We start from the raw sequence: 27,124 nt of genomic DNA on the forward strand, positions 1-27,124 counted from the left end.
AGTGTCTTGGGATGGGCGATAAGAAAGGGGGCGAAACCAGTTAGGCGAGGTCAGCTTTAAGTTTGGAAAAGTCACAGATTTCCAGCCGGGCTCTACCTCTTGGTCCCCTAACTAGTCTCTGGGCTCGGTGGCAACACCGGTGCCTGGGGAAGGAGCCGATGTTCAGGAAGCATCTAAGGGAATGTAATGATCTACCCTTAGTTACAACATGGAGCCCAACGAGAGGGGGCCCAAACCCACCCCCCAACCCCCAAGCAGGCCAATTGGCCAACTGAAGCAAGAGGACACAGACACCAAGGTTCAGTTAAGGTGTAGGAATTTATTTTAAATAACCTACAGTTGATTAAAAGGGAATTCATGATAAAAATAGAAGATACTTGAGGAAAGATGTGGGAAATGGTCTTTGCACACACGCTAAGCTAACAATGCCTCTAAAACTAATGATTATAGCAAAAAAAGTCTTCACATTAAAATTCTGCTTTTTATTTGTTTTTGTTTTTTTTTATTTTTTACACAATTACAAAAGAAAAAATAAAAGCCCTAAAATCTTGATTATTTTTCCTTTTTGGACCAATGCTCATTTCCCTCGAAATTTATTGACCTGTGAAACTTTGTACACAATAAAATCTTTCAAGTAAAAGACTGGGATTTAAAAAGGGGAAAAAAAATGGGGGTCGGGAGAGAGAGGATTATTTTAGATGTGTACAGAACATGCTCAGAACAAGGCATGATGGGAAAATGGCTTCAGTCACTGATTTCATTATCTTCAAACTCACTCAACTGTCACTCCCCTCCCACCCCCAGCCCAATCTACACGATCTTTAAGATCAAGGAAAAGGTTTAAATATTTTAAAATAATTAAAAGAAATAAAAATTCACATTTAAAAAGGAGCACTCAAGTCAGGAAGCATCTTCCCATCATGTTTTGCTGTGAACAGCCATCTTAGCTAAAAATTTTCCGATTACAACTGTTTCAAGTTTAATTGAAAAATCTATTCCCAGCGTCAATAGCAACAGCTGTAACAGGTGCGCTGGTTCGTTTTGCTGACCTTTTAAATTCCTGAAAGTGGACGGGAGGGTGGGGGGAGGGGTTTAGGAGTCCATTTTCTATTAAAATATAGAAGTTATGCAAAACCCTAACTGTAAAAACGCACGGCAAATATAATCGACTTCTTGTTACAGGTAGCTAAAGATCCAAATTCTTCAGTGAATCAGTGAATTTGCCTGGCGGAAGGTTGACAAATTCCTATCCACTTGCCCTCGCAGAGAAAAAACGAGACAAAAAAAAAAAACCAAAAAAACAGAAAGAAAAATCATTAACAGCTAGAATTTTGATATTTGAAATATTTTAAATAAGTTGTCCATAGGACAACTGGCTCAGCTCTCCATTATAATATTTCCAGGGTTTATCTTTTCGCAAAGATGTTTGTTGATTAATGCTTGCTTGCCCGTCTGTTCCCCTCCCCCCCCAAATATAAGGACAAGTAAGGCTCACAGTTTATCAATCTTCCTAAAACCAGGCTCTCCCTTTCCATAAAATTCATCCCATTAAAAACAAGTTAAAATTCATAGTCTTCATCTGCCATGTCAATGGCCCAGGCAAACTTCTCCCGCTGGGTTTTGTTATAAATTTTCTCTATAGGGATCCCCCACTTCTTACACCTGCAAGGAAAGGAGAGAGGAGAAGTGAGCGACGGTATGCCAGAAAAATCAGCTGAAGGAATCGGAACTGAGGCCCAGCTTTACACCTTCCCCTTATGGTACTTTTCCAAGGGGACACGGTGGCAACTTACGGAGGAGGCTGAAGTTTTCACAACACAGGCTTTATATGTGGGGCCCAGGATTACACTTTGTCACTGCCCAGGAGACCGGGCTGCCTTTAAGTTACTGGTCCCATGGACGAAAGGACCAGGTGCAGGGAGTCTTTAAGAGCCCCTCCCTCCTTCCCCGGCATCACAAATCCAGCGGTCCCTAAAGTACCCTCGGTCCCCTGGGCAGAGCTCCCATGTTCCCTGGGCCCCTCGGGCATTCCAAACGTATTGGGCAGCAGCCCTGGCAGCGGGTGCTTTCTTCTGGGCTGGGATCTCTCCGCAAGGGCTGCCCCCTGCCCCAAGGCTGCTATTCGTGTTTCTGGCATGCATCGGGATAATAATAATAACTGTGGAATTTTTTAAGCACCTACTACATGCCAGGCAATGTACTAAGCACTGGGGTGGGTACAAGCAACTTGGGTTAGACACAGTCCCTATCCCACATGGGGCTCACAGTCTCAATCCCCATTTCACAGATGAGGGAACTGAGGCACAGAGAAGTGAAGTGACTTATCCAATAACGCACAGCAGACAAGAGGCAGAGCCGGGATTAGAACCCGTGACCTTCCAACTCCCAGGCCTGTGCTCTATCCACTACGTCATGCTGCTTCTCCAGCCCTCTACCGACAGACGCAGCTCAGCCCCCAAGATGCCGACAGGGCATCTCTCCTCACCCACGGGAAAAACTAGGGGCTACCCCAGGCTAGGGCCCCTAGAGGGAAGCTAGATAGTTAGACAAAAACAGCCACCTGGCTCTGAAAGGCAGAGATGCTGTTGACTCTCTGGGTGGCTATGGTGTGAGTCTGACTGACAAGCCTGCTTTCACCGTTCCCTGACACAAAGCTTTTCTTGTAGCGCAGCACTTTTCTGCACCACCTCTATTTAATGTTAACAGATACTTCTTTACTGGCCACTTACAGAAGTAGCAGCAGCACTGTGTGCAGAGCATTGTACTAAGTGCTTGGGAGAGTACAATACAGTAAATAGATATAATCGCTGTTCTCAAGGAGTCTACCATCTTGTGGGGGAGACAGAGATGTAAAATAAATTAGAGAGGAGGAAGAGGGATATGTACTTGAGTTAGTGTTTAAGCTGTACTCACACCGCCCATAGCAGTTAAATGCTTAAGTGGCAGTCGAGGGGCAGAGGGGAGACAGAAACTGGAGAGGTTAGATATTAATTGGAGATGCCTCCTGGAGCAGTTGTGATTTTCAAGGAACCAATAAAGAGGGCTAACTGGGGAGCCCCTGTATGCAATGATCTGAGAATGCCTGGCAACTCTGAGGAATTCAGTGGCAACAGCAAGATTCCCAGGGTATATCATCACAGAAGGCACAGGGGAGGAAGCTCATAGAATGCAGGTTCAAAATGAGACGGGGTGATCCCGGGTGGGGGAAACAACAATAAAAAAACCCTCTCATAAATCTTGGGAGTCAGGAGACAGTTTCTAGCCCTGCCCTGCCTCTGCCTGGCTGCATGACCTCCACCTCAATCTTCTCAATCACAAAATGGGGAAAAGCCCTGGATGTTGTGATGATAATGTTTGGTCATGTGTGAAAGTGCTTTGAAAAATAAGTGCTTTACAAATCCAAGGAATAATTAAAAACCAAAAACAAAAAACCACTGCGATAACCAGTCATAATAAGCCTGATTTGTGAAGAACTCTGCCTCACATCCTTTTAAAAGGGGCATAAAAGGATTCCCTCTTCTTCCCTCCTCCTTGAAATCCCCCTTGAAATCCCATTGCATACCAGGCCACTGAGATCCTAGGATCCAGGTAATTAAGTTTGGAGGTCCCCAAGGCGATTTGCTTATTTTCCTCTCGGTCTGTGGCCTGAACTTCCAGTTTCATCAACTGCTCCTCCAATCTCTGCACGGCCTTCTTTTTTGTCTCTACTACCCTGTAAGAAGAAGGGAACAGGAATCAGTTTATCCAAAGCCAAGGCCCATCACTTCTTCAGGAGTTCATGCCACTCAATCAGTGATATATATTGAGGATCCACTGTATATTAGGCCAAGCCCTTGGGATAGTGTGAGAGACGTGTTCCCTGCCCCCAGGGAGCTTATAAATTTATTAATTCACTCAATAGTATTTATTGAGTGCTTACTATGTGCAGAGCACTGTACTAAGCGCTTGGAATGTACAAATCGGCAACAGATAGAGACAGTCCCTGCCCTTTAACGGGCTTACAGTCTGGAGGAAGATACATATTAAAATGAGTTAGCATGAAAAAGAAGGAACAACATATATGAGAATGGTGCTTAAACAACAAGGTATAGTATGCCTAACTGCCCAAGTTGAGGGGACTTAAGTACTAAATTGGTGATGAAGTGGTCTTGGGGACTGGGGAAGAAAGAGAAGCTGAAGAGAAATTAATCGGGAAAGGCCCCCTGGAGAAAATGTAATTTCCGAAGGGAAAGCTGTGGTCTGTTGGATAGGAAGCAGCAAGTGAGCAAGAGGTCGGTAGAAGTGGGGAAGATGAGAACAAGTAAGTTAGCTTGAGAGGAATGGAGAGTGCAAGCTGGGGTGAGGCAGGATAAGAGTGGAGTGGATAAGGAAGGTGAGACCTGATTTCAGTCCCTTAGAACCAAAATGTCCAGAGTTTCTACTTCATGGGGAGAGGGGAATGAGCAACCACTGGAGGTTTTTGGAGGAATGGGGTGATGGGTGGAGCATGGTGTTTTAGAAAAATGATCTGGGACTGAGAGGCTAGGGGCTGCGAGGACGTAGCACTGAAAAGTTCTAGAAGACACAAAAAAGTTACTTTACAGTTGAACTTGATTTGGTTGACCCAGGCTGCTCAAAGTCCTTTTCCCTTCAGTTCGGTTTGAAAAACTGGGGACTTACTTTTTAGATTTTGCATCCCTCTGAACCTTGGCATCAGCTTTGGCGCTTTTCAGATCTCTTCTGGCATTGGCTAGTTGGTCCTTCTTGGCATCAATCTGAAAAGAAGCACAACAGAGTGGCAGGGTTTAGCTAGGGTCTCATTTCTAGCTGAGGATAAAGCAGATTCCCCCCCCAGTGGGATGAGGCTAATTGGGAGGTTTGGGGGGGGCGAAGAATGGGGTGGTAGTGTTGCCCTCCCTCAAATACAACACGAAGAGCACATGCATCACACATGCCATTTTGATATCAAACTAACCATCGCTCAAGAAGTGGCACGACAGGTCAGGGTTATTCCACATCTTGGAGAGGTAAGATGCCCCCCAAAACTACATGAAGCTAAGACCTGAAATTGGAACGAAATTGCTACCCCATTCTGTACAAATCACTAATCACCAGGAGAGGACAAGAGTTAGGCAACACGATTCCTGCCTTCAAAAGTTCTCAAGGTCTGCCCTGAACTAGAAAATAGTGACTGAAAGCAAGTGTTTAAGTTAAATTATTCCATTTCCTGATCCCAGCGCTACAGTGCCAAGTTTGCTCTCCTGCTCTACGAGCAACAGGCCTAGGAGAAACTCATCCGCATCCACAACACAACAACTAAACAGCCCAATGAGCCATGTTTTGAATTCCCCAACAAAACCCTGGAAAAACATTCCAGCCTCCGTCCTATGTGCCAGGCACCGTACTAACTGCTGGGGTAGACACAGTTGGACACAGGTTGGACAGAGTCCCTGCCGCCCAAAGGGCTCACAGTCTAAGTTGGAGGGAGAAGGAGTGAAAAGATTAAGGATTTTAAAGATTTAAAGGATTAAAGATTTTAAAAATCTAGAATGATTCTGCTGGGGTCATATTTGAGGGACTGGTATGAGAGTGAGCTTTCTGATAACTCAGGAGTTTTGTCCTTGACAAATTCCCAATTTAAAGAGAACAAACACTGTAGTGCTGTAGCCTTGACCACTGCCTCGCACATAATCACTTCTTCCTCCAACGCACTGTGCTCTATCTAGACGCACACTGGAAGAACACGCCCTAATTCTGGGAACTGGGGCCTAGAGAAGTTAAGTGACTTGACCAAGGTCACACAGCAGACAAGTGGCGGAGCTGGGATTATGTGCTCAAGAGAGAGGGGCAGGTACTCTCCTCTCCCCTCCAGCAGCCCCCACTCTGCTGAAACAAAAGGGAAACACTGGCTTGGCAGAGTTTCTAATGCACCCAACTGTTTCTGACACTTTAGCAAGACTGACGACCCATTAGATCACTAGGTTTTACCTGTACGGAGAGAAATCGTAGTACTTTTGGCTGTTAAAACTGAGGAAGCTATCTTTCTCTAGCTACATAAGAAACGATGTCTGCATAGGAGATCGCTTGACTTAAAATTTGGACTTGGTTAAAATTCCAGAGCAGCTCACGAATTTCTTTTTAAACTGGAAAAAGGCTTAAATTCTGGCAGAGATTTTCTTTTTCACGGCACACAGGTCAGCTTGGGTGGCTGTGACTCTTTTTAATGCCAAGGGGGTATTTAATCCATCAAAAGTATTTGAGTCATTTTGTGCAGAGCCCTGTATAAAGCCCTCGGGTGAGTACAGTAGAGTTGGTAGGTGTGATCCCTGCCATCTAGGAACTTGTGTCTCCAAGTCTATTTTAAAACGAATTGTCATGGTTCGGGATTGGATCCGCCCAAAAACAAAATCACACAATTACCTTGGTTTGCAGATTCATCATGGATTTCTCAAAGGTTTTCGGCGGCGCCCTCTGGTGATTACACAGAATAGCAACAGCTCGGTTGGCACGATTATAAGACAGGATCTTCGCGGGGATGTTCTCGTCCGCTAGAACGGTTTACACATGGAAAAGACACCATATTCCCGTAAGATGGACTGTTTCCATTTCAGGCGACCGCAAACCTATCATCGCTGCTTTTATTGGTTCTTACTTCACCCAGAAGGCAACAGACGGTCCCTTCAGTGCTGCGGCCCAAGAGACCCTAAATTTAACCCACATGGCAGGAAGTGTTGGAAACATGCATCTCTTGTCCCCCATTCACTCTAGCTTAGTCCTTTCGGTAAAAGCTCAAGAAAGCTGACGGTTAAGTTTCCACGATTTGGGCCTCCTTCCAAAACTAGAGGCTGAAAGTCAATGTCTCCTGCAGATAATCAGAGGCTTAGCTACAGATCTGCGGGAGGAAAATTCCTCCTCACACTGCCCCCTCCTTTCCATTTACTATGTGAAAGGCACCGTAGTAAGCACTGGGATAGGTACAAATTTATCCGGTTGGATAGACGAGGTAACAGGCCCAGAGAAGTTAAGTGACTTCCCCAAGGTCACACAGCAGATAAGTGGCAGACTGGCTTTAGAACTCAGGTCCTTTTGACTCCAGGCTCATGCTCTATCCACTAGTCCATGCTGCTTCCCAATAACACACAGTAAAAATCCTCTTTACTGTCTCAAGTGAACCCAGTACTTCAATGCTTATTTGCTGCAGACAAACCTAACTTTTCCAAACATGACCTCATCAAATAATTGAGTGCCCCGCCATACTTCTTGGGAAGTGATGTCATCCTCAGCTTTTGCACATGTACGATACTGCAAATGATTGAAGCCAGTCCCAAACACCAACCAGGCTTATTACCTGCCCTTCCCCCACATAGATCAGAGACCTCTGACTCACAAATGCCTACCACTACTGCACCCCAAACTACAATGGGTAATTGAGATTCAACCGTCTGCTACCCGGGTGCTTTGGAGACTCTAGCCAACTGTGAGGGGGAGAGTAGCATGTACTTCGGGGAGTTGATTCTCTCCCACCTTCTTTTTCCAGTTACCATGACAACTCCACCCTCTTTCCAGTTTCAAAAGAACATCATCTTTAAGGCAGTGAGCCCTATGAGAATATTTGTGTAAAGTCCATAGCCCAAAAAAAAAACATTTCTTGAAAAAGAATTTTCAGAGCTGTGTTTAGAAACTCCAGTTGGCACATATGCTTCTCCACTCAGCAAATGAAGGCTGGAATTGGAATGTGTGTACAGAGGGGGAGGTAGGAGACAGAGCGGGGAAGGAGGGCTACTCCTGAGAAGCAGTGTGCCCTGGTAGTATTAGGACCTGGGTTATAATCTTGGCTCTGCCAGTTGCCTGATGCAAGACATCAGGGCAAGTTACTTGACTTCACAGAGGTGACTCAGTTCCCTCATCTGCAAAATGGGGATAATAATAATGATGGTATTTGTTAAGTGCTTACTATGTGCCAAGCACCGTTCTAAAAACTGGGGATTTGTTACCTGTTCTTCCTCCAAATTGGAATGTGAGACCTGAGTATCTTGTATCCACCCCAGGGCTTAGTATAGCACTTGGCATATAGCAATCAACCAACTATATTTATTGAGTGCTTACTGTATACAGAGCACTGTACTAAATGCCTGGGAGAAGACCAAGCCGGACTAAGCCCCCCCTTGTCCTCAGCTCCCCCTCCTCTCCCCATCGCTCCGACTCGCTTCCTTTGCTCTCCTCTCCCTCCCCGCCCCACAGCACTTGTGTATATATGTACGTATCTAGAATTCTATTTATATTAATGCCTGTTTACTTGTTTTGATGTCTGTCTCTCCCCTTCTAGACTGTGAGCCCGTTGTGGGCAGCGATTGTCTCTCTTTGTTGCTGAACTGTACTTTCCAAGCACTCAGTGCTCTGTACACAGTAAATGCTCAATAAATATGACAATGAATGAATGACAGAAACAGAATTAGGGATACGTTCCCTCCCGACAACAAGCTTACAACCAAATTCACGTAAATTACATAATAATAATAATAACAATGCTGATAATAACAATTATCATTATTAAATGGTATTAGCAGAATTGGGTAAAAACCAGCTGGAATGTGTTGGAAGAGCCTGTCTGCGAAAACATTATGGATGTGGGCGTATTGACAGTCTTCAGGTACAGAAGAGGACTCATTTTACATTTAACATTATGGATGTGGGCGTATTGACAGTCTTCAGGTACAGAAGAGGACTCATTTTACCGAGCTGGGATCAGACCCGTTGGGGTTTCCAGAACCGAGACGTTCCCTTGACTGAGATAACACTTACGGGCAGTGAGCTCCTTCAGCTGCTGTTGTAACGTGACGGAGGCATTGTAGGTACGGAATACTTTGGCCGTCAAGCCCTCCATCAGATCCTGGAGATGCTTATTTAGGATACTGGTCTAAAGGAGACAAGTGAAGAGGAAGGGTTTAGCTGAAACGTATTTGTGAGCTCACCCCACATGCCCGGGGAACCCTGTGCCTGAACCAGATTCTCGAGCACTAGCCACCTGGCAAGTTGGACACTTGGAAAAGTACAGTGAATTCACAGAATATTCAAGTCAAGGATTCTCATCTTGGAAGACTAAAGTACAAAATGAAACCCTCTTAGGGGCTCAATATTCAAACACAAAACATCCCAAAACAGACAGGGAGAGAAGGCGAAGTGGGGAGGAGGAGGAGGAGGAGATTGAGGAGATGACAGTGACAAGAATTTGGACCTACAAAACAAGTGAAAGCCAGAGTCCAGACTAAGGCCTGGAGCTGGACCCAAAGGATTGGTGGCCCTCAGGACAATCAGACTACAATAAGGTCATGTTCATGCTTTATCCTCCACTAGCTCTCTTAACTCTTAGCCTGTACCTCGAAGTTTAGAGATTCTAAACTCCTTCTAAACTCCAGACACTCCTTTTGCAGGTTTCAGGCTGAATAGCTTGAAGAAAGGGCCACCATGTTGCCAAGTGGCAGAATGGGGCAAATCAATCTGTTTTTGGAAGCTCTAGAGCTGAGGGTTGGCTCAAGTTTTTTGGTTTCTGCCCTATTTTCTATGTGAGAGTAGGAGGGCATCCATTCCTCTGCAAGCTTACATTGAGCCTGTCGAAGAGGTCATCTTCGGGTTGTTTATTCTCCATAAATAGTTGAAGGTTCTTGAAAACCTACAGGAAGGGTAAACAAAAGTGGTCATTCACTAAAATTCAACTCAATGGACGATTCACTTGGGTTCACAGTCCCAAGCTTGCGTACATTTTAAGTGGCTCTCCACATTAGATGAGCTGAGGCTTTGCAGCTGCCACAGAAAACGGGTCCCAGGTTTCTTAGCTCTATTCTGAGACACTGCAGCAACGGCATGTTAGGTAAACATGGCAGGGTGGCACTTGACTCCAGGGCCCTTGTCCCAACACTTTCTACAAGATTAAGTTTTCTACTTTAAACCATCAACTCAATAAGACTGGCAATCACTCCATTACCCTTCTTGTTTAGAGAGGATAAGGTTTGGGGCCAAAAATGGAATTGTCAAAGGACACTGTGGCCACCCCGACCCCTTCTGATCACTCTTGAGACCAACCCCTTGGAGGGGAGACCGCACACCCACAGCTTACCCTCTTCTCCACGGGAACCTTGTTGTAGTATCGGATGGAGTCTTTCCCGAGGAAGTCAAACTCGACCACATATTCCTGGCCATCCATCTCCGTGTGCAAGTTAATATGTTCCACTCGGAGGGAGCAGCAACCCACAGTGTCAGCTGTCTCCCCTTCTTCCTTCTCATTACCGGCCCTCAGAGCAAGCTGCAAATTGGATGGGGGAAGAGAAGAGAGGAGGCAAATGCAGAATGAGATTGGTGTTTCTAAACCACAGAAGCTCCCCCAATCAGCCTCAAAAAGATCGCCTTGAGTGACACCACTAGGTTAATCAATGATATTTACCAAGTGAGCACTGAACAAGTCGTTGGGAGAGTACAATGCAATAAAGTAGACATGATCCCTGCCCACAAGGAGCTTAAAGTCTACAGGGGGAATAGGTACTGAAATTTAAAGAGGTAGGGGGAAGTGGGAAAGGTACGAGGTAAGTTCATAAATGCTATGGGACTAGAGTGGATATCAAGTGCTAAAAGGGTACAGAGTGAAGTTGCAAAGGTGAGGCAGAAGGTCATGGGTTCTAATCCCAGCTCTGCCTCTTGTCTGCTGTGTGATGTTGGGCAAGTCACTTCATGTCTCTGTGCTTCAGTTCCCTCATCTGTAAAATGGGGATTAAGACCGTGAGCCCCACATGGGACAGGAACCGTGTCCAACCTGCTTTGCTTGCACCTACCCCAGTGCTTAGTACAGTATCTGGCACGCAGTGTATGCTTAACAAATACCATAATTATATTATTATTATTTGGGGAATTGAGGGTTTAGTCCAGGAAGGCCCCTCTGAGGAGATGTGATTTCAGGATGGCTCAGAGTGGGGAGAGTGATGGACTGTTGGATATTAAGGGGGAGGGAGTTCCATGGACAAGGGGGCAGTGGTGAAATAGACGAGATCAAGGCATCGTGAATAAGTTGGCATTTGAGCTGAGTGTGTGGGCTGGCTTGCAACAGATCAGTGGGGTAAAATAGGAGCAGAGAAGCTAATGGACTGCCTTAAAACCAATGGTATGGAGTTGGTGTTTGATATGGAGGTGAATGGGCTACAGTGAATGGCGAATAGGGACTTTTGAGGCGTGGGAGATGTGGGGTTGAACTTTTTTTTAGGAAAATGATCTGAGCAGCAGAATGAAGTAAGGACTGGTGTGGGGGAGAGACAGGAGGAAGGGAGGTAGCAAGGAGGCTGATGCAATAGCCAAGGGAATACATGAGTGTTTAGAACAGATTGGAAGTTTGGATGGAGAGGAAAGGATGGATTTTAGAGATGTCATAAAGGAAAACTGATAGGAATCGAGGATAATGCTACGGTTTCGTGTTTGTGAGGTGTGAGTCACGGTGGTGTTGTCTATATTGATGGGAGACTCAGGAGGAGGGCAGGTTTGGGTGGGAAGGTGAGGAGTTCTGTTTTGGACATGGGAAATTTAAGATGATGGTGGGATACCCAAGTAGAGTTGTCCTAAAGGCAGAAGGAAATGCGAGACTGCAGAGAAGGAGAAAGATCCACAGTGCTGACGGCAGCTGAGAGCTTGGGGAGGATTAGGGTGGAATAGGGGCTTTGGATTTGGCAAGAAGAGGACTATTTCTCTGGAGTGAAAAGGTTGCAGGGTTCAAGGAGAGAACTGAAGGAGCAGAAGTGGAGGCAGTGGGTATAGACAACTTTCTCAGGGAGTTGGGAGAGGAATGGTAGAAAGGAACAGAGTGGTAGGTGCAGAGTATCACAGAGTCAAGGGAGGGGTTTTTTTTCTTAGGATGGGGGACACAGGGGCACATGTTTGAAAGCATTGGAGAAGTAGCAATTGGCGAGTGAGGGTTTGAAGATGGTGGTCAGGTAAGTAAGAAGGGAGGGAGCAAGTGTTTTGATAAGATGTAAAGAGATGGAATCTGAGTCTCTAGTCCAGGGACTACATTTTGAAAGGAGGTGGGGGATCTCTTGAGATACTGCTGGGAAGGATGGGAGAGTAGAGGAGACGGCAGGAGGAGAGAGGGGTTGGAAAGGAGCAGAGTTTTCATAGCTTGAAAACTGGAACTCCCTGTTTTCTATGCTAGACATGCTCTCATAAAGGGTTTGTTCTGATTGGTTTTCAAAATAAGGGCCACAAGTGAGAAGGGGCTCCAATTTGAACTATCAATCTCAACAAAGTCTCAACAAATGCTAGCTGTCACCTCCTGGAGGAGACAAACACGCTCAAGGTGGAAATTACTTATTATTCCTCTGCAGCTTAAGCTTGGAAAACAAGTAGAAACCATCAAATCCTTTTTCTACCTGGACCGAGAAAACATCTCTCTTTTGTAAAGTAGCCAATTTTAACCCCCCTACACCTTTTACCATAAAGCGGGGCAGACATGTTTTCTGACCACATCTTCTCCCCACCAGACTTGGACACTCATCGTCAACCTCTCATTCATTCATTCAATCATATTTATTGAGCGCTTACTGTGTACAAAGCACTGTATTAAGCACTTGGGAGAGTACAATATAACAAAGCCTTTGTTCACAATTATTGAGGAGCAGTGAGGCCCCTATTGGAAAGAGCAAAGGCCTGGTAGTCAAAAGGCCTGTGTTCTACTCTCAGCTCTGCCACTTTCCTGCTGTGTGACCTTGAGCAAGTAACAACTCGGTATCTCAGTTTCCTCATCTGTAAAATGAAGACTAAATGCCTGTTCTCTCTCCCACTTAAGACTGTGAGCCTCATGTGGGACAGGGACTATGTCAGAACTGTTTTTCTTGCTTGGCACATAGTACGCTCTTATCGAACACAATACTACTGATAACAGTAACAACCACTTATGATGGCACGAGGAGAAGAAAAATGAGAAAGGTCCATTAAAAAGTGCCCACACATGCATGACACTGACCTTATCAATGAAATACAATGCTACGGCCCTCTGTCGGACTTTCATTTCTTTGGATTTCCAATCTTCTCGGTATTGGTTCCGAATTTTGTCCACACACTTCTTCAACCTCCGAGCCGTCTCGTATTTCTGCCAATCCTTTTCACCCTGGAGACCCAGAAAAATATGCTTTACTTTTCTGCCACATTTATGATAACGCAACAGAACGGTTTCGCCTGCCCCTATCATTTAGCCTATCAGGCTGAGAGCTCTGAATTAGGAACAACAGGGGCAGCAAGAGCTCAGGCCTGGGAGTCACAGGACCTGGGTTCTAATCCCAGCTCTGCCCACTGCCTGCTGTGACTCTGGACAAGTCACTTCACTTTACTGTGCCTCAGTTCTCTCATTTGAAAATGGAGATCCACTATTTGTTCTCCCTCCTACTTGAGCCCCATTTGGGATAGAGACAGTGTCTGATCTGATGATCCTTTTATCTACCCCAGTGCTTAAAACAGTGCTTGGCATATAGTAAGCACTTAATAATAATAATTTTTGAAAGGCAGGATGCTGAACAGTTTTAATCAGAGGAGAAGGGCTACAGATAATCTTGACCTGGGCCCAATAGCTAAAATAGTGGAACTGCACTCGAAAGCTTATTAAGGACAATATTTTAAAATGGCACATCCAGCACTGAAGTTAGGTCTGAGGCCTAAATTCTGCCCAATTCCTTAAGAGGCCAGGGATCACTGAAACCTTGGAGTGCAGGGCAACTATGAGCTTCCCAGAAATTAATCAAAATCAAAATATAGCAAGATTTGCTTCAGGATTAGTGATTCTCACACCACATCCAGGATAGGGTAAGGGCACAAACATAAGATTAGTAGGATCACTACCAGGGAAACTGAATAGCAACATGTGATCATTTAGGTTAGAAAGCTGCATCCATGAAGAATCACTGGTAGGACTTACTTCCAGCTAGATTTTTTTGCTTAAGTAGCCTATATTTACCAATTTACTTTATAACTTTATAATTTACAAAGTAACTTGTAATTTACCAGGTGCTGGTACAGGCCCAAATCCAATAGAAAGGTGACATATCATTATGGAACATGCTCTTCTGACAAACAGCTAATAGTGCTGACGGTTTCAACTTGGAGAAATTTCAGTTCAGAGAGCGGGAACCGGGAAACGCACAATGCCAATCGCAGCTCACTTGAACAAACTAGCTTTTACAGTCATTTTTTGCCTCCCCTTCTCGGGTTTTCATTTTTGAGTTCAATCTAGCAGGAGAGGTCCTATTTGACACACAGAGTCAGCTCACTGAGTTACTACTGCCACCTTACCTTGATCCTAGAGCTGGGGTTCAGCATGATGTACTTGATGGATCCCTGGATATTTTCAGTCCAGGACACCAGCCAGGTCACCTTGTTATCATGTCGGACCTCTTTCCACCTGTGTCCTGGAGGAGGGGGAGGGACCTTGGAATCTCTACAGAGGGCAAGTTGATAAGGGAAGGAGAGGAAAGAAAGCAATCAGACACAGTCACAGAAAACCCCCCACCCCCTCAAGCCCAAACTGTCTGGAGTCCAAAATGGTGTCATGCTCACTTGCTACAGTTAATGATGATGTCCCTCTGGCTGGATCCTCCTCTTGAGCATGCCCATCTTAGGGTGGTTGCCCCGGCCCCGGAAGAGACCCGGAGGCTCAATCCTGAAGTTGGCAATCCTTTCTCTGTGGTTATCCATCACACAGAAACCATATTCCTTGAGCAACTGTTCGTTCTCCTCTTTGATTTTCTAGGATGAGAGAAGGGACCACACATGCAAAATGGATTCAATTTTTGTTGTGGAACATCGTCATCATGAGTGATACTGACTGGGAGCTTACCCTGGGTCAAGCACTGTGCTAAGTGCTTGGGAAAATATAACAGAGTTGGCAGACATGCTCCCTGTCCACCACAAACAAAAAGATGAAAGTTATCACTATCCTTGGCCCAGGGATCAAAGATACAGACTTGGGTATGTAGAGTTCAAAAACAGTTGGAAAAATTAACTCAGCTGTGACTAAACCCAGAGAAACTGAAGAGCGCCATATTCCATACTTAATTACAAAACTGCCCACTTGGTCTCCAATGCTTAAATATTTACACCATGCACCTTCTATTCAACAGGTTGGTAGCTATGCTGTTTTAAATACCAATAACCTTCCCTGGGAAAAAAACAAGCTATTAGCAGTCTCTGCAGGAGCTGGCAAAGAGCGAGAGGAAGAGAGGTTGATTGGGTTCTCCTTACAAACTTGGTAGTTCTTAGAAATCCAGGTCAGATCGAGACAGATATTGGAAATAGCAAGGCTGAGAGAGGTTTAATAGAATTACATTCAAGGATACATGCCAAGAGGTGTTCCATTTACAACTCTATTCTATTTCCCTCTTTTTGCCTTTCAACAGCGGCAGTTGGCTGTCGCCACTGGTAAAATGTTTCTCCTCCGATAGCCATATGTTGGTCAAAGTTTCATCTAATAGTAATAACAACAGTGATATTTGTTAAGCACTTACTATGTGCCAAGCACTGTACTAAGTCCTGGGATAAGACACAAGGTAATTTGGTTGGACACGGACTCTGTCACATGTAAGATCCCCGGCTTTATTCCTCATTTTACAGATGGGATAACTGAGGCCCAGAGAAGTCAAGTGACTTGCCCAAGGTCATGCAGCAGACAAATGTGAAAGTCAGGATCGGAACCCAAGATTGGCCCCAGAGACTTTCACCTCAAAGCATACATGTCCTCTGTTCCATGTGTACTTGCCAGGAGGCTTTTGGAAGAATTTTCAGGAAGGGACTGTTACTACATGCTCCCATTAAGATATTCTACCTGACATCTGAGTCCCAACCCAATGAATAAAGTTGCCCCAGAACACTGTATCGAGTTGTTAGAGATGATTCCTGGGTGCAAACTCATTTTAATTTTGCCTTATATGCTTCAAATTTGCTTAAGGGATGGAAACAAAAGAAGTACAGAGTAGAAACCCTTAGTGCCATTGACTAAGCCTCTCTGACAATTACCTTTGGAGGCAGGATCGGGTGATAAAACTCCAGAGTATTCCAGGACAAGGTGAGAGGACACAGTGATTGTTATTCATTAATGCATGACAGATCAATATTTTTGATGCCCCAAATAAGGTTTGTTGCTTTATTAAAACAGGAAAAAAAAATTTACTTTTCCCCACTCTCCACCCACATCCAGCTGGGGAAATAACTAATTACTTCACAGCTATGAGTTCTGTCTATTTGTGTAATGTGTAGTGCTTAATCATGCCACCATAACATTATTAAATAGACAAGTGCCAAAGTTGTTACCAAGAAAGCTGTAAAAGAGGGAGCCTGAGAGAGACCATCCCTCCTGACTATCTTCCTGTAGTTTCCCCTACCCACCTAAACCTTAAAAGTTGCCTCCTCCTCCTCCTATCATCATCTTCATCAATGCAGTATGTCCTCAGCACTTTTAAGCCAAGCACTGGGCTTAAATATAAGATAATCGGTCCATGAACAGTTAAGTACAGTGCTCTGTAAGCAGACAGTGCTCAAATTATCACTGACTGATTAAAAAAAAATTATGCAATGATGTATCAAGACCAAGTTTTTATCCAGGGAACTACTGGATCAAGAGTCTATGTAATTCTGTTCCTGGTGGAAAGGCCACTATGAAGAATACCATTCCACTAGGGGAGAATCCACACTTAAACAATAGTCCTGAAATGACATGAAAGGCAAAGGATGGCTGAGAATAAACCTAAGGGAAAATGAAATGCAAAAGCCTGGAAAAATATTGTGCCATACCTGCTTTTCTTCTTTGCTCATCTGCTTCCTGGCTTCTGACTGGGCCTTAAAATACTGGCTCATATGATTGAAATCACATTTGCTCAAATTGGTGATGTTACTCTTCTCTTCATTGGTCATTTCCTGGGAGAAAAGAGGAAGGAAAGGATTGGGGAGAGGTGGGGAGTCAGGACCATGAGAAAAAATCTTAAAGTCACATTACCTGCTGAGGAATCAGCAAAAGCCTCAGAAATTTGACTTCAGTTGGTCAGTAATAAGAAGTAGTTTGACCAAATAAAGGTTGAGAGAACCTCTGAAGGCCCTCCACCTAGCCCCATTTCTCGACAAGAGGAAGCCATCTTCTCAGCTATGACAACCTTTACAGACTGTGGACTCCTTGTGGGCAGGGATCACGTCTACTACTTTCTCAAGCGCTTGGTACAGTGGTCTGCACAAAGTAAGCGGCTCATAACCACCACAATTGATTAATTGATTGTTCCTTCCCAGAAGAACTCAACTTAAATTGTTTTGCTTTTTGCTGCTTGTCATGTTTGCACTGACTTGGGTAAAGAAATCCAAGAACGCCACTTTAAGCATAGCATTCTGTTGACGATGGGACGTTGGGGAACCACTCCCCACGTAGCTACTTATTCTTTTGGGGTCTGGGAGAGTCAGAGAGGGAAGGAGAGTGGTGATAAGGTCTGGCATCCAAGTCACCCAGCACTCTGGGCTGTCTGTATCTCACTCTCCAAAAGCCTCAATTAAAAGGACCTGAGTTGAGCTGACCTGGACCTGAAATTCCAAGTATTTGAAAGGAGGCAGAGGAGGCTCGAGTCAGTTCAAGATTAAACCGAGCCAAACATTCAGGAATTCTTTTATTTATGGCATCTGTTAAGTGCTTACTATGTGCCAAGCGCTGGGGTAGATACTACCTAATCAGGTTAGACAGTCCGTGTCCCACATAGGGTTCACAGTCTTAATCCCCATTTTACAGATGAGGTAACTGAAGCCCAGAAAAATTAAGTGCCTTGCTCAAGGTCACAAGTGGCAGAGTCAGAATTAGAATCCTTGATCTTCTAACTTCTCTTTGCACTAGGCCATGCCGCTTCTCTAATTTCTAAGAATTACCGGAGACAGTTTACCAAAAAACCAAGGGTCAATGGTAAGTAAGCCTAATCAGAATGCAACACGGCCTCATTTCAAATTCGATGAGTCATTTTGAGGTGCAGCCCATCTTGCAACAAGACAAGCATACATTAAGGGTTAAAAGGAAAATCCGTTTAGTCCCAACCTTTCACTTTAGAATGCTTCTAACAGTAAAAGAGCTGACTGCTTGAAAATGCCTGGGCTCACTTCCACAATTTAGTTTGCCGGTCCTTTCCGCTCGTGACAGCCACCCGGAGTCACGAAACAAAGTCTGGGTGACGCTTACCTTCCTCCAATCTTTGAAAAAGTTTTTCCTGAAGATATCCTTCGTAGTGTATTCATGGTCAAGCATTTTTGCAAAGAATGTCGCCACTTCTTCTGCTTTTGGGGCTCAGCTTCATCACTTTACCTGGAGAAGTGGGTTCAGAAGTCAAGCTAGCAGTATGATCCAAATTTAAAGAATTTCTTTACAAATTCTTCACATTATGAATGCACTCACTCAGAGGTTAAAGTGGGTCCCTGTGCCAATAATTCTACTGACTCAATCTATACTTTTTTTCACTTAAGATCACAACTGACTCACTTTGGGGGTTAAAGACCACGCACAAAATATCGTTTGCACACAGTATCCATTAATAAAACTGTTATTTAGCCAACCTTTGGGAAAATTAGGCGAAACTGCTTCCTTTTGTTAATAAGCCGTCAATAATGGACACAACCTCTTAGCCCAGAGGCAGAATCACATTTCAGAAAACCAAAAAAAAAAAAATAAAATAAAAAAGGTAGCCAATGACGACCCCCGGCTTCCAGAGGAAGGCACTTGGGCCACCTCTAGGACGCTCTGAGAAGCTCCCCTAGCTGACGGCTAGAGAGCCAGAAAAGGGTATTGAGTTTCTTCCCAGTCTTCAGTAAACTTGCTTTCAAGAACTAGTCACAGCTTGCTGCAGCCTGGCTGTGTGCAGCTGATATGACTATTCCCAGCAATGATAGCATTTTAAGGAACAGGACAAGCTCTGGGGAGAGGAAGCTGCTGAGTCAGAGCAGAAAATTCAATGCCACTTAAGCATCAGCTCACACAGTTGCTGGCATGTGAGCCCTCCCGGCTCTGACAGGTTCTTGCTCGTCTTTTAGACAAAGAGTCAACTATTTTCCTACCAAGATTGCTCTCGATGCATGCAGCATCAGATTGAACTAGCCTGCTCTTGGGAGGAGCCCAGTGAGACCCCTAGACTTGAGGCCGACAGTTCTCACATATGAAAGGAGCAATTTTGGAGCTGATGGAGCTACTACTTACTATTCAGGGCCCTGAACATTACTAATTTTGCAATCAAGCTATCTCTAAATCGTTGGCAACTCAAACGCTCATATTCGGGGGTGGGGAATGGGACGACTAAAAAATCACCCTCATGGGGCAAAAAACAATTTTAACACTTCCTAGCAAAATCTAGTGATTGTTGCTTATACTAGCATTCAGGATCTAAGCAAAAGCTGCCAGGTCTTTATTGCTTAGCTTTAGGCATGTGAAGTGAGGATCTCGAAGGACAATCTCTAAATAAATAACACTACCTGCTGATATTACTGATTTCTCAATTAGGCATACCCTTCTGACCTTCAGGAAAAGACAGAACCTTTTTCAGATTAAAAACCAACCAGGAATTCTCCTGTTCCATATCATTTATGACTATGCTGTAGTGCGATTATTAAAGACACATATCACCCAAGTTTGGTTTGGAAAATTCACCCCCTCCCACAAAAAAGTGACAGAACATCATGGCATACTCCATAAAAAGACTAAGAATGAAGCTTGACAGTGGCAGGATCAAGAAAAACAGCTTCTTCACATAAGTGGCAACCTTACAGATATCATTACTGCATAAAGTTAGAAAATATGAATAAACTTGAGAATGGATAGGATAAGTGCATGGAGGAAAAGGTCAAAATAGGTTGTTAGAGGGAAAAATGCAGAATGTTAGCTTTTGCAAGAAGGAAATATTCAATGCTGGACTGGTTCATAAAGGATTTTTTTAAAAAAGGATTTTTTCATAAATATTTTGTTTTGCTGTTTCCCCCATTTAGACTGAGCTCGTTATTGGGCAGGGATTGTCTCTATCTGTTGCCACTCTGTACATTCCAAGTGCTTAGTACACTGCTCTGCACATAGTAAGCACTAAATAAATACAATTGAATAAAGGGAAGCAGTGTGGTCTAGTGGATAGACGGTCTGGGAGTCAGAGACCTGGGCTCTAATCCCGGTTCCACCACTTGTCTATGTGACCTTGGCCAAGTCACTTTACTTTTCAGTGCCTCAGTTACCTCATCCGCAAAATGGGGATTAAATCCTACCCCCTCCTACTATAAGCCCCATGTGGAACAAAGACAGTGTCCACCTGGTTAACTTGTATCTATACCAGGGCTTAGTACGGTGACAGGCACACAATAATGCTTAAGAAGTACCATTAAAAAAATAAAGGAAGGAAAAGCTGCTTCTACTGTAATATTTAAATTAAACAAAGCAGCCACGTTAATTTCACTTTTGTTCCCAAAACCCAGGTGAAAAAATATGCCATGCTGCTTCTACTATAATAATTAAACACTGAATAATTAAAATTCTACAGTCTTCAGCCTTCATTTCTTCCCCTAAAAGAAGGAAATCCTGAAAATGATCTTCCAGACCTAAGTCTCCCACTTGTAACTTGGAATAACTCACCATCATAGTAAAACTTTACGTTTTCAGGCAGGGGTTCATACGGTGGTGCAAACACAGGGGCCTTTTGTGTTCAAGGAATTTCCATTTGATGCCTTCGGGGTAACGCTCTTTCCTCCACCTTAAAAAATATACAAAAAAGGGAAGACAGTTACGTTAGCCTTCACTTTATTAAATCAGGTTGAACAAAGTCCCTACCCGACATGAGGCTCACAGCCTAACAAGGTGTAGTACGATTTAGCCCCCACTTTACAGATGAGAAAACTGAAGCCCAGAGAAGTAAAGTGACTTCCCCAAGGTCATGCCGCAAACAACTGCCAGAGATGGGGTTAGAACTCTGGTTCTCTGGCTTCCAGGCCCACACTCTCCACTAGCCCATGCTACTCCTCTTCTTGCTTAAATAGATTATCACTCTCAAAGCAAAGAAAAATCTAGTATTCATGGAAAAAAAGCAAACAGGACAAGGGAAAGCCTCTCTTTGGAGTAAAAAAATTTTTTTAAAATCAGTACGGCTTGTAATTTAATCAAAGGAATCTAGAGAAATTAAGCCAGTAAATCAAATATTCCTGACACTAGCAACTCACTTCCGTCTTTTTAATCAAGAAAGCAGACAGTTCTCTTCCCACACAAATTAATAACAATTCATGGTGTTTAAGTGCTTATTAGGTGCCAAGCACTGTACTAAGTGGTGGGTGGATACAATGCAATCAGATCAGACAGTCCCTAGCCCACATGGGGTTCATAGTCTAAAGTCTAAATGGGAAGGGAGAACATATATTTAATAATAATAATAATGGTATTTGTTAAGTGCTTACTGTGCTAAGTGCTGGGGTGGACACAAGCAAATTGGGTTGGAAATAGTCCCTGTTCCCCATGGGGCTCACAGTCTCAATCCCTGCTTTACAGATGAGATAAACTGAGGCCCCAGAGAAGTGAAATGAACCTCACGCCAAGGTCACAGCAAATAAGTGGGAGAGCAAGGATAATAAGCCATGACCTTCTGTCTCACAGGCCCGTGCTTTATAGGGGCAGCAGTTTTAAAACAGTACTAGCACCTAAGTGCTCAATCAAGGCCGCTGATGGATCAGTAGCTCTGTCACCCCATCCCGGACAGACGGACATTCCCAGGATCCCCGGGTGGAGGGGCACTAACCTGCCTGCCCATGTACTATTTTAGAGGTATCGTTTCAGATATCAGACATCTGAAGTATGAGCTGGATGCCAATGATTCCAGACTTGGGGTCACTTACACCTCTAATGAAATCTTCCCCTATATATTTAAAGCCCAGAAACACAGGGGCAAGAAAATACGGCTGAAAGAGAAGGAAGGAAGGAAAGAAGAGTGTGAGGAGGATTATCATTTTTTTAAAAAAATGGGAAACTGGGACTCCTTTGCAAGTTCAGAGCATTCAAAAAGGAAGATGTCAGATTAATCCCAAATCATCCCCTACATCATAAACTTCTACTTTTTTGAGCTTTACTCCAAGGCAACTCCTTTCTTTTCGAGCCTAACTGTACTTCAATAAATTTGCAAATTAAAGCAGGAGAATGAGAATTGAATTTTCTCCTGTAAAAAGGCTCTTGTCAAAGGATCAGTGGTTTTCCCTTGTGAAACGAAATTAGGGTTTTCACCTTCTACTTCTATAAAAGGACAACTACTCTCCACAGCCACATTTGTGTATTACCTCTCAAAACTAAAACCCAACGTTGCCCTTACAAAACATTTCAAGGAACCAAGAACGTGTTCTTTTCTCCTGAAGCCCCTGATTCCTGGCTTTGGTCAATTTGTTGCTTAAAGTTAACTTCACAAAAGAATCACAAAGAAGATATATTTCCCGATACTGTTTCATGGATGGAGAAAAACAGGAAAAAGGGAGGGAAAAACAGAAACTTGAATATATTTATTTCGCCATAATGGAGATGCAGGTCACCTAAGAAGATAAATGCAAAGTCTCCTGGGAGACAACCAATAAGGAAGGAACAGCGGTAATGAAAAACAAAACCCTTCAAAATATTACATACAAAGATTTGGTGGCACATCTTGTAGAACAGAGAATTGTAAATATTGAGTATTTCAGCAAAATAACTGTTATATTGCCAAAATGAGTTTCATTTCTTTTAAAACAGCTCTAAGGGAACCTGAGTCTTTTATTGCAACGACATTCCCTTTTAAAAGGGTATGTGTGGGAGGGGGAGAAAAATTGGTATCCATCACTCAGAAATCAGTCATATTTATTAGTCAAATAATTTCACATACACACCATCCCCACCCACTGGAACACTTAAAAACAAACAAAAAACTGAGTCTTTAACTCACTCCAAGTAGGCTTCCAACATTGGTTAAAATGATCACTTCATTGCTAATATTGCATGTATGGTTTTGGGTTGAGTGAATGAATTAATTCCTCCTAGAGTAAAAATTAGGTACGTTAGGAGGAGCATTAACTTTTCTTTTAACATCCACTGCCCAATATAAGCAAGTGTAGGCAGCATTTCACTAACAATGAAAAAGTGTAATGCATTTCCTAAAGCCCCTAATTTACTACCATAAAATCAACATGTGTTGAAAGAAACTGAGCTTAACTAGATTGCTCTGGAAACAATCCCAGTTAATCAGAAAAAAAGAGTATCTGAATGATACAGGGTGATGAATTTTGAGCTAACCAGTCAATCTTCTGGAAAGAGATTTAGAATCGCTGTTGAATGTTTTTTTAAATCACCAGTCAATACGGAACTGCAGCCAAAAAAGGCTCAAAAATGGGTTTCCCTTTCATACCCAGTCCAACTCTAGAGCCAATAGCCACATTTGGCTATTTCCTCTTATTTACTGAAGACAGATAACTGAAGTTCAACAACTTAAACCCTCCAAATAAAACCCAATTTCCTCTTTGAAAAGCAGCTGAATAGCAGTAAGGAATTGAAACTGCACACAATAACTCAGTATGAAAAAAAGGTTTTGGAATATTTGGCCTGGAATATACATTCAAGAGGAGCAGCATGGCCTAGTGGAGAAAGCACGGGTCTGCGAGATAGAAGGACCTGGGTCTAGTCCCAGCTCCGCCACTTGTCTGCTATGTGACCTTGGGCAAGTCACTTCACTTCTCTGTGGCTCAGTTACCTCATCTGTAAAATGGGGATTAAGACTGTGAATCCACTGCAGGACAGGTACTGTGTCCAACCTTGTAGTTACCCCAGCATTTTTGGCCCTGTATGAGTGCAAAGGAGATTATTTTTCTGCCACCCTTCCAGCAAAGAAGAAACCTCTGGAGAGTGGAATGTTCCAAATAATTTAAGTCGTATTATTGTTTTTTTTCCAGTGGTTTGGCTATTACTGTCATTATTGTATTTGTTAAGCACTATAATCATTCATTCAATTGTATTTATTGAATGCTTACTGTGTGCAAAGCACTGTACTAAGCGCTTGGGAGAGTACAATATAATAAGAGACATACTTCTGCCTAGAGGGAACAGTCTAGAGGGAGAGACAGAAATTAGCATAAAAAAAAGAATAAACAGATAAACAGTGCCCAGCACTGTTCTAAACACTGGGGCAGATACGAAATCATCAGGTCAGACACAGTCCCTGAACCCCATGGGGGGCTCATAGTGTAAGTAGGAGAGAGAACAGATATTGGATCCCCATTTTCAGATGAAATTGAAGAAACTGGAAACTGAGGCACAGTAAAGTGAAGTGTCTTGACCAAAATCACACAGCTAGCCACTGGCAGAACTGGGATTAGAACCAAGGTCCTCTGACTCCCAGACCTGCGCTCTTTCCACTAGGCCTCTCTGCTCCTAATTCGGAGCTCTCAGTGTGACAGGCTGAATGAGGTTCTGGAGCAAACACTCAAGTTTTAATCTGAATTACGAGGTTACCATTTCCATTTTTGTTCCTCTTCTTTCTTCTGTTTCTTTCTCTTGTTGTCTGGTTCAGCCATCTTCTTATCTTTACTCTTGGGTTTCTTGGCTTTATTGTCCTATGAAAAGGTGAGAAAGGAGAGAACTTAAACACATTTGTCTGGAGAACACTAAAGAAGCTGGCAGGGTTAGAATGGTTGTTATGGTAAATGGATCCAGGTCAACCAGGGTACATATGGGGAGGAAAAAAGAGAGGGGGAACTACATTTTCCCGTCTCTTCCTCTATTGCAGACCTCTTTACTTCCCTTGTCAAGCATGTCTTTCTTCCAGTCAGTTAATATTAAGCGCTCAGGGTAAATGGTCCAGGGCTATTTGCAATGTAGAGCTAAATATTTGGTTTAAATGGAGAAGACAGTCTCAGCAGCTACGGGGTGATTCATTCAGCCAGAGTTTGCTTCTTACCCGTTTTCTAAACATTTAGTTGATGCACTGATAAAAGCGGGCATTGAAATAGCACCACTGCCTCACCCTAACCCCTCTAAAAAAATATATATATATTAAAAAAAAAAACTTATTCTTTCAGTGTTCTCTTACTTTACAAGCAATGTTTTAAACCAACGTGAACTCTATCATACATTAAAAGTACACCCACCCAAACTGCACCGCACATATGATAAATGTGAATCATATTTAAATAATGGAAACTCAGCAAAACTTAACAAGTAGATAAAACCTGGAACAAGCAGCTTATTAAGTTGGGAGTTTGGCTCGGCAAAGGAATGAAGACATGCAGTGTCGAAAATAGGGGAGGGAGAGGCTTTGGCTAAAAATCCTCCAGACACAACTATATCAAACAGCTGCTTCCATCATCTATCCTGGGGTTGGCAGCACAGCACTCATGAAGGTCCATTAATATAAATTCCAGGCATGCTGTTGGATCTCTTTGGGTGAGTGCTTGCTATTTAACTACTGAACATGACTTCTAGGAATCATGGGAACAGAGGACCATGCTGTGGTTGGCTGGGCCACTCGGGGGAAAAACTCTCAGGCTTGCAATAAAATCATCTTGGCCCTTGAAGAAACTGATTAAAAAAAAATATTAACTTTGCTGATTTTTATCTGCAAGATAAATTGGCAAAGTGGAGGGAAGAAGGGGAACTTTACTTCAGGCAGACTTGTTTGGCATGACTATGCAACCATTTGAAGAGAGAAAAAAATTAAAGCACATAAAGGGGAATTTCTTTCCAGGTACATGTACGCCTCCATACTTCCTGACTCAGAAATGGCTCGCTGCTTAGTAACCCTCAAGGCTCAGACAAGAAAATCCACAACTGGGGAATGGCAGAGCAATTCCTGACCTCTCCTGAGAAGACTCAGCCTGCCATTCCCTAAGCTTAATGATTTAACAGGATCATTTAAGGTCTGTCCACTATATAACTGCCAAGAAAGGCAAAAGCCAAGTGTTTTTTCCCCTTCAAAGGTTTCACTAAGCCCTTTGCATCCTCCCTAACTCCAGTAGAAAGGTTATTTTTTTTTCTGGACCAAGCAGTACTCATCAAATTGAAAGGAGTTCAGAACATTGAGGGAAAGAGTAGCACTCTCAAACTACTCTCTTTCAATCAATTGCATTTACTGAGCACTTACTGTGTGCGGAGCACTGTAACAAACACTTGGGAGAGTACAATATAACAGTCTTTGAGGGAGACATGAACTGTGTTTAATTCCCACCTGTGCAGTTTCTCCCAGCACTTAGTAAAGTGCTCTGCATACAGCAAACACTTAAAACAATGACTACTACCTATAAAAAAAGTGCAGCCACCGATGTTCAGGAATCATCATTGCAACCATTAAAGATGCTTCGTCGTCTCCTTTTATTGAACCAGCAGCACAAATCCTGTTTTCTGATTCTCAACCTTAAAGCCATGAATCTGCTCCCTGGCAATTAGCCACAGTACCCGTCTCCCGACTTACCTCCTCTTCCTCTGGTTTTCGCTTCTTGACTTTTTTGATATCTTCTGTTTTAATTTTTTTGGGCTTAAAATCAACACTGGAGGAAAAAGAAAAAAAAGCCACTTAAACTTACCATCCACAGGAAAAGGAATTCTAAAACCTGAGGCCTCGAAGTGGGGCCCCTCGCATCTACTCTGACAGGCCCCTGGAACAGAACATATCAAAACACCAAAAACAACCTCACTGAGGGAACGGCAGGAATGATTATGACATCAATCCATCACACTGGGCATCTGCTCTTTACTGAGCTCTTAGGAGCTTACACATCTATGCAGACCATCAAACCATCTTCCTCAGAAACCCTCCCACATTGCCACCTGTACATATACCCATCCTCTTATGAACCCCAGTGGAAAAGCCCCTCCAGAAAGATTTTACAGAAATACAAGTAACATCAAGTCTGCTGAGAAGACAATATAAGACTGTAGACGAGTAGGTGGTATTTCCCATTTCACTGGTTGAGGGAAATGAAACGAACAAAAAATTAAAAAATACTCACTCATCTTCTTCTCGAGGTCTTTTTAAAGGCTTAGCATCTTCTTTGGGAGGTGCAAAGTACCCATCGTCATCTGGTTCGTCTTTAATACGAGGTGGACTGGGGAGAGGAAATTGGCTGTTTTAGGAACAAATGTGAGAAA

General features: G+C 43.4%; 2 protein-coding genes across 2 annotated transcripts; both read right to left on the reverse strand.

The window, feature by feature from the left end:
• Window positions 1-299: 299 nt before the first annotated feature.
• LOC100078817 (DNA topoisomerase I) lies at window positions 300-20,733 on the reverse strand. Its single transcript, XM_029070768.1, is given in 14 exon segments — window positions 300-1,662; window positions 3,563-3,712; window positions 4,660-4,754; window positions 6,400-6,527; window positions 8,782-8,896; window positions 9,581-9,649; window positions 10,094-10,279; window positions 12,977-13,120; window positions 14,296-14,440; window positions 14,560-14,582; window positions 14,584-14,748; window positions 16,789-16,911; window positions 18,200-18,322; window positions 20,621-20,733. Coding segments are annotated over 13 exon segments (1,512 nt in total). The 5' UTR covers window positions 18,266-18,322; window positions 20,621-20,733; the 3' UTR covers window positions 300-1,559.
• On the reverse strand, window positions 19,504-27,104 carry LOC120638564 (DNA topoisomerase 1-like; the record flags this gene model as incomplete). Its single annotated transcript, XM_039912894.1, has 5 exons — window positions 19,504-19,522; window positions 20,640-20,738; window positions 24,494-24,594; window positions 26,448-26,523; window positions 26,986-27,104. Coding segments are annotated over 5 exons (414 nt in total), but the record flags the coding sequence as incomplete, so codon positions are not given.
• Between the last annotated feature and the right edge of the window lie 20 nt (window positions 27,105-27,124).

This window comes from Ornithorhynchus anatinus, chromosome 8 (genome assembly GCF_004115215.2).
Source record: "Ornithorhynchus anatinus isolate Pmale09 chromosome 8, mOrnAna1.pri.v4, whole genome shotgun sequence".
Taxonomy (NCBI): Eukaryota; Metazoa; Chordata; class Mammalia; order Monotremata; family Ornithorhynchidae; genus Ornithorhynchus; species Ornithorhynchus anatinus.